The sequence below is a fragment of the Chenopodium album genome, chromosome 8 (assembly GCF_948465745.1).
Source record: "Chenopodium album chromosome 8, dcCheAlbu1.1, whole genome shotgun sequence".
In the NCBI taxonomy this organism is placed as follows: domain Eukaryota; kingdom Viridiplantae; phylum Streptophyta; class Magnoliopsida; order Caryophyllales; family Amaranthaceae; genus Chenopodium; species Chenopodium album.
This window is the reverse complement of record NC_137841.1, coordinates 35,810,881-35,819,349: the sequence shown is the minus strand read 5'-3', so window position 1 is coordinate 35,819,349 and position 8,469 is coordinate 35,810,881. Positions and strand designations below refer to the sequence as shown.

The window sequence follows — 8,469 nt, the reverse complement described above, 5'->3', positions numbered from 1 at the left end:
TAATTCAAGGTCTCCCAAACAGTCAGGAATTCAAATCCTAATACACCCAACCAAGTGTAAATTCCTAGGCTTTTAAATGGCCATGGGCATCTAATATGAGAATGATGACAATATTGTTGATAATGGTGAGGATGGAGCCGATGATGATCAGGCGGATGAGTTCGAGGATGAACACGTGGATGAGATGTTGCATGGTGTTGAAGGTGGAGTGTTTGAGTTATTATCGGAGGCTTCCAAAAAGCCTTTGTATCCTGGGTGCAAAAATACTCCATACTATCGATCATGCTAACACTTTTCAACTTTAAGTCAAAGCATGGGTGGACGGACATTAGTTTTACTTCTTTGTTGACCGCATTAAGTGATATGTTGCCTGATGGGAATGAAATTCCTAAGTCGTACTATTACGCAAAGAAGTTCATGTTTCCCTTTGGTTTGGAGTATCAGAAGATACATGCATGTCCTAATGACTGTATTCTGTATCAAAATGAGTATGAACAATTGCAAGAGTGTCCACGATGCAAGCGGTCGCGCTACAAGCGTATAAGTTGCAATCCTGGTACGGATGGACCTCCTACTAAAGTGTTGTGGTATCTTCCCATTATTCCAAGGTTTAAGCGTCTATTCTCAATACCAAAAGACGCTAAAAAATTAAGGTGGCATGCAAAGGGAAGAAAGAAAAACAGAATGCTGAAGCATCCAGCTAACTCTCCACAGTGGAAGAACATTAATTTGAAGTTTGAGAAATTTGGTGATGAAGTCAGAAATTTAAGGCTTGGGTTGTGCACGGACGGGATGCATCCATTTGGCACTCTTAGTACCCAACACAGCACATGGGCGGTACTTTTAGTGATTTATAATTTGCCTCCTTGGCTGTGCATGAAACGTAAGTATGTAATGCTTTCATTGCTAATAACGGGGCCTAGGCAACCTGGAAACGACATAGATGTTTACCTTGCGCTGCTTATTGATGACTTGAGAAAGATGTGGGACGAAGGGGTTTCTGTTTTTGATGCTCATCCAAACGAGATGTTAACATTGCGTGCAGCCCTTATGTGGACCATGAATGACTTCCCTACACATGGCAACTTGTGTGGGTACAAGGTCAAAGGTAAAAAAGCATGCCCTATATGTATTGATGACACATCAAGCGTATACCTTACTCATTCTCGCAAAGATTTCTACTTGTAAACTCGAAGGTTCCTTAGGCGTGATCACCCATACCGTAGGCAGAAAAAGGCTTTCGATGGAACAATGGAAGAGGATACTGCACCTAGACCATTGACTGGTGCTGAGATTTGTTCTCGGGTGAAAGGGATACGAACAGTTTTTTGAAAGTTAGAAAAAACTGTGGTTTCAGTTGCTTTGTTTAAGAAAGAATCAATCTTTTGGAAGCTTCCGTACTTGACAGAACATGATGTTAGGCACTGTCTTGCTGTGATGCATATAGAGACGAATGTGTGTGATCCTCCTTTTGGAACGCTTATGAATATCCATGACAAAATAAAGGATGGAAAGGTTGCACGGTTAGATTTGAAAAAGATGGGGATTCGTCCAAAATTGTGGCCTCAGGAAAAGGTTAGAAGGGGAAGGAACCGAGAAAAGAAGATGAAAATGTTTCAAAAAATGGGAAGGAGAAGACCAAGGGAAAGGGAAAGGGAAAGGCCACAGATGCGTCAAAGAAGAAAGTTGAGAGTAAAGGGAAGGATGAAAAGACTTATTACCTACGGCTTGCTATGCATTTTCAAGGGTAGAGAAACGTATGTATTTTTTTGGAGGGTAAGAAAGTGTATTGATAAAAAAAACTGTACAAAAGAATAATGTACAATCCTGGCCAGCAGGAACCCAAAGCTACACAAGCCTTGACATCAAAGGCAAACAAACATCATGGTTTCAAAGAGATTCCTGGTACCTTCTAGGAAGGGCTCAGGGAAACCTAGACCTGCAAAAACAAAAGGACTTACACCCTACTCCCCATACAACCAGACTAAACAGCAAACAAGCACTTAAAAAAAAACCCAGCTAGATACAAGACTTGAGGTGCTGCAGCCATTTACAATCATCAATATTCCAAGTATGATTGATCATTTGCTGGCATCTAATCATCACTTCTCTCTTAACACATTTTGAGAGAAAATCTGGTCTTAGAACAACTTTAAACAAAAAAGCATGGTTTCTAGCCATCCAGATATTATAAACAATAGCAGACAAGCAAGCCATGATCATTTTTTCCTGGATACAGTTTTTATCTCTCATTTTCAAGTTCTTCCAGCTGTTAAGAGACTACAAAAGGGAACTAGGGAAACCAAGCCAGTGAGCAACATCTTCAATGACCTTTGTACTATAGCTACAACCAAAGAAAAGATGATTGATGGTTTCAGCATCCTCACCACACAAAAGACAGTCAATAGAGTTACAGACCCCAAACTGAGCTAGCCTGTCTCTAGTTCTGAGCGTATCCAGAGCTGAGAGCCAGTTAATAAAAGTATGCTTAGGAATGTTAAAGGGATTCCAAACCCAGTCATACCAGTTGACTTTGTCCATATTACCCTGAAGCCACTTGTAGCCATCTTTGATTCTATACTTTTTATTTAACCAATCCTCAGTTTCAAACCCCTCTCTAAGCTCATCCTTGACCTTACATAACATCTTCCAGGCCCAACCAGCATCTTTCTTTGGTTTATAATCCCACCAATCATCCTCCTTGATATATACCGAGTGAACCCATCTAACCCATAAAGAATCAGATTTTTTTGCAATTTTCCAAACATAGGTTCCCAGGGCAGCTCTGTTCCAGTTTCTGCAATTCCTAATACCTAAACCACCACACCTCTTAGGTCTGCAAACCCAATCCCAGGCAACTGGGGGGGACTTAGATAGCACAACATTTCCACTCCATAAGAAATCCCTGCATAACTGAGTGATTCTATCCACCACTTTCTTAGGTAGAAGAACACACTGAGCCCAATAAGTATGTAAGCTCATAAGAACAGAATTAACAAGGGTGACTCTAGCAGTATATGACAGGTTTCTACTACTCCAGCATTGTAGTCTCATCAGCATTTTATCAATCAGACTATCATAATCATTCATTTTCAAGTATTTAGCATTGAGAGGGATACCAAGGTACCTGAAAGGCATATCACCCATGACAAACCCTGAACTTATCAAAATACTATCCTGCACCTGCTGCTGAACATTCCCAAAGTAAATTGCTGTTTTGTCAAGGTTTGCTTGAAGCCCTGATCTTGCCTCAAAAGTTTTCAAAGCTCTAATGAGGAGTTTCACAGATTCAGTGTTCCCGTAAGAGATTAACATCAGGTCATCAGCAAAGATCAAATGATTAAGAGCTAAGGAAGTACACCTTTGATGAAACTTAAAATCTCTCTTTTTACCTACTTTCCTGAGAAGTCTAGTTAGATATTCCATCACAATAACAAACAGAAGAGGAGACATAGGATCACCCTGCCTCACACCCTTTTTCCCTTTGAAAAAACCATAAGAACCCCCATTGAGCAGCAGAGAAAAAGAAGGAGTGGTCACACACTGCATAATCCAGGAGATGAACTTGGTGGGGAATTTGAGAGCATTCAACATCTCATGAATAAATCTCCAATTAACAGAATCATAAGCCTTCCTCAAATCAACCTTAATAGTACATCAAGGAGGCTTTCTCTTGTTATTGTAGGCTTGAAGCATGTCCTGGCAAATCAAAATATTATCCAAGATAGATCTCCCATAAACAAAAGCACCTTGATACCCATCAATTAGATCAGGAAGCACTTCCTTTAATCTATCACAAATCATTTTAGAAATGATCTTGTAAACCACATTGCAGCAAGCAATTGGTCTAAATTGAGTGACCCTATTAGCATGCTCAACCTTAGGGATCAAAGTAAGGGTGGTAGCATTGATCTGCTTAAGGAGCTTGCCTGAACTAAAGAAATCCAGGACAACTTTAGTGATATCAGGACCAACCAAACTCCAGGTAGCCTTGAAGAATTTGCTGGAAAACCCATCAAGACCAGGAGCTTTGTTATCTTCAATGCTCCACAGAGCTCTCTTAACATCTTGCTCACAAAACTCCCTACACAAACTAATGCCCTGATCTTCAGAAAGCACTTTACCTTTAGAGATAACTCTCTGATGGATATTACCATTCATATGAGTCTCAGTACCAAGTAAACCTTGATAATATTGAAGGAAAGCTTAACATACTTGTCTAGGTTCAGAGATAACAATCCCCTCATCATTCACAATAGAGTAAATGTTATTCTGAAGTCTTCTCTTCCTAATCACAACATGAAAGAAGGCATTGTTCATATCACCATCCTTAAGCCAATGTACCTTTGCCTTTTGTTTTAAGAAGTTAAACCTATCAGAATGAGTTTTGGCAAACTGGATCCTAGCCAGTCTTTCTTGACTGATAAGATCTTCATTACCAGGATCACTTTACAATTTAACCTAGATATCTTCAAGGTGTTTCTCAGCAAATGCATCCTCAACCTCCACACAAGAAAATCTACCCATCTTAGACTCTTTTAAGGACTGCTTTACCTCCTTCAGTTTCCTCACACATTGATACATAAGAGTACCAGAAACCTCTTTACACCAAACTTCCTTAACCCCAGGTAGAAAATCTGGAGAGTCCACCCAAATATTCACAAACCTAAAAGGTTTTTTAGTGTGATTACCATAATCAAACAATTTAATCACACAAGGACTATGATCCATTAATCCCTCTGGGAAGAAAGTAGCTTGCATATCAGCAAATTTCAGCATCCACTCATTATTAACAATAACCCTATCAATCTTTGAGCAAACTCTATCCTTGCCCTCTTGCTTAATATTCCAAGTATAAAAGATTCCACCCGTAGCCCAATCAGTGAGACCAGCACCCCTCAGATAGGATCTAAAAGGATCAACCTCAGCTAAGGACACAGTGCTCCCTATTATGTCATTCAGATTCAGAACATTATTAAAATCACCTTATAAAATCCAAGGGCCATTAACCTTATTACTGAGCTCAACAATCTACTCCCACAGCTGCACCCTAGCTCCAGCAATATTCAAACCAAAAACCATAGTACACTCAAAATTCACACCAGTAGCTTAATGTACTACACAAATGTGAATTAATTGAACTTCACATCTTACCACAGTCACATAAAAAAACTGAGATAACCAAACCACCCAAATTTTACCCCCTTTATGGTAGGAATAGTTAGCACACACAGACCATTCACTCCCAAACCTATTAAAAACATCACCAAACTTCACAGCCTTCACCTTTGTTTCAAGAAGTCCAAATAAACCCACTCCATGGTGTCTAATAAACCATAGGACATCACAGAGTTTGCTGGCTTTATTTAGACCTCTTATATTCTAGAATCCGAACTTATCCATGGTAAGAGTGAGAACATTCCCCCTCTTCCAGGACACTAAACTTGTTACCACTTCTATTAATTAAAAATACACCTGACTGCACTAACTGAGGTTTTTGACAAATATCATCAGTCTGCTGAACACCATTCAAGGTGTTTGTCCCATCATTCTGGTTCTGAATATCAGGCTTTTGAATTGGCTTCCATACTCTTTGTGGCTTCTTCTTTAGTTTATTAAGCTGTTGATTTTTCCCAGCCGGCAGCCCCTCCATTTTCCTAGCTTGCACTTTATGGTTAGAGCATTGAGCATCATCATGTCCAATCCCACCACACACCCTACACACCCTAGGCTTCCATTCATAATTCACCTCCTGCTTGACTGTGTTACCAAGCTCATCCAGGAACTCAATGCATTCTGGTAACTCAGCATTGAACTTAACCTCCATCATAATCCGGGCATACTCCAGTCTTTCCTTAGTAGCAGTTACCTTATCAGTCTTAATAGGCTTCCCAATCAGTGAAGCCAGCTTCATAAGAGCCTTTTGTCCCCAGTATTTCAGGTTCAAACCAGGCATGCTTACCCAAATAGGGACTAAGTCCACTGTTTCAGCAGACAAATCCATTCTCACCACCCATTTTCTCATTATTACAGGCTTATTATCAAACCATACAGGTCCTAAACCCAACACACGATCCCTTGCATCAACTGTCTTGAAACGAACAAGGAAAATCCCATTTTCCATTAATGAAACCTTGTCTACACCAAATTTACCCCAAAGTCTTCTAACAAACCCATTAACAACAGACAGAGGTGGCTTGATTCCAATCACATGGCAGACTATTGCTGAATTCCAGAAATCAATCTCTGGTTGCACATCCTCAAAACTGATTTGGATCTTATCACAACTATCTCTTACAGGCCCATTCCTCCCCTCAGAAAGTTTTACACCCTCAGAGAGGTCTACCCCCTCATCCCTAGTCCCCTGGAACAAACTCTCCCTCCAATTCAATCGAGCAACAGAATTAGAGATTGGGGATTGAAAAATAGGGGATTGCAAATCGGGGTTCTCAGAAATTGGGGAAAATACATTCAAATTACTCCTAGAGTTCTCAAGCATCAAAATAGGAGTTGGGTTATCAAAATTTAAAACACTATCACAACAAGCAGCAGTACGAAGCTCATCATCAATGGCGGATGAAGAAGAACGAATTACCTAAAGCCAGTTATTAAACTCCTGCTTATGCTCACCATAGTCTTCTGGAGTTACCTCCTTCATAGGGCTAGAATTCTCCATTACTTCATCTAGCCAGCTCTCAACTGAAACGTCCCCAGAAGCAATGCTCTGTTCGTTCCTCTTCGTATAGTTCCTTTTTTTGGGCCCAAAAATCTGCCTTGCTTTTTGCTTTTTCTTTGATTTTGAACCTGATCTTTTGCTTCCCTTACCCTTCTTCCTCTTTTCCATTGAAATCGGGTTGAAAATCAAAGCTCAAATTTGTGGGTTTCAATCGATTTTTCAACTTTCTCTCTCTAGTTCTTGAGACTTTCTCTCTCTAGTTCTTGCCTATACTCTTTAACATTCAATTAGCTTTGTTAATTTCATTCAGTTTAATTACCTTTGATAAATGCATTTGAGAAACGTATGTTTTGTGCATGTCTATACGGCATTAAGGTTCCATTAGGGTACTCATCTAACATAAAAAGATTTGTAACCTTGAATAGAGAATTGAAGCTGACAAGTATGAAATCCAATGATTGTCACATTATGATGCAAGTATTCCTACCGATTACAATCCGTGGTATTCTATCAAAGCACGTGAGGGAAGAGATTACAAGCCTTTGTTTGTTTTTCAATACAATTTGTAGCAAAGTGCTTGATCCTTGTACACTAGATGTTTTGCAAGCAGATTTGGTTGTGACTTTGTGCAAATTTGAGATGTATTTCCCACCCTCATTTTTTGACATAATGGTTCATCTGGTTCTTCATTTGATGCGTGATATTAAGTTGTGTGGTCTAGTATTCATGAGGCGGTGCTACCCTTTTGAAAGACACATGGGTACATTACAAGATAACTACGGAACCGGGCTCACCCTGAAGAAAGTATGATGCAAGGGACCGTGGGTGAGGAGATAGGTAACTTTGTGGCGGACTACATAGCCCTTGCTCAACCTATTGGTCTTCCTACTTCTTGACATGAAGGTAGACTTGATGGTCATGGCACAATTGGGTCGAAACAAATGTCACCTGACTGAGATCAGTTCTTACTAGCACACCGTTATGTGTTGCACCATGTTTCAGATGTGTACCCATATTTAGACGAGCACATGGCTATTTTGCGTTATGAATTTCCATCGAAAGGTGAAAGTGCACTTATGCAGTTGCATAATACGAGGTTTGTTAATTGGTTTCGTGATTGAGTAATGAGTCGATTGGATGATACTAATGTGGCCGATACAATATGGTGGCTTGTATACGGTCTTAGGGATGATTTTCGCTCATTTGAGGGATATGACATTAATGGGTACACTTTTTGGACCGAGGGTCGTGATTTGAAAACTTCCTCTACCCAAAACAGTGGTGTAACGCTTGTGGCATCGTCAAGGGAGTTTACAAGTGCTAAGGATAAATCACCTGGCGATGCAGAGTTGTCATACTATGGTCGAAATCAAGAAATATAGGAGCTTGATTATTATAACTTCACAGTTGCTCTTTTCAACTGTAAGTGGGTGGATAATATCAGACGTAACGTCAAATATGAGGACTTTACTCTTGTAGATCTTGGCCACTTGAATGATTGTGCGGAACCATATATCCTTGCATCTCAAGCTAAGCAAGTGTTCTACGTAACTGACCCAGTTGATTAAAAATGGTCTATAGTGCTAGATGGCAAAAGAAGAATCCTAGGCATTGGAGATGTTGAGGATGAGGAAGAATATGATGCGTTTGATGATTCTGCACCTTTCACTGTTCCTAGACCTGTTATACTAAATTACATAGACAACGAAGCAGGTTATATGCGATCAGACCACAACGAAGGAATTTCAGATTAAGGTAGTATGATTAAAAGTTAGTAATGGTTTCATTGCAAA

The 8,469-nt window shown here is 39.9% G+C and overlaps 1 protein-coding gene across 1 annotated transcript; it reads right to left on the bottom strand.

Annotated features, from left to right (window-relative positions):
- Positions 1–3,657: 3,657 nt before the first annotated feature.
- LOC145642932 (uncharacterized) lies at positions 3,658–6,844 on the bottom strand. Its single transcript, XM_081694087.1, has 5 exons — positions 6,650–6,844; positions 5,476–6,595; positions 4,524–4,946; positions 4,216–4,430; positions 3,658–4,140 (listed from the first exon to the last, which is right to left on the bottom strand). Exons 1-5 carry the CDS (start codon positions 6,842–6,844, stop codon positions 3,658–3,660), a joined length of 2,436 nt encoding a protein of 811 aa, XP_081550213.1.
- Between the last annotated feature and the right edge of the window lie 1,625 nt (positions 6,845–8,469).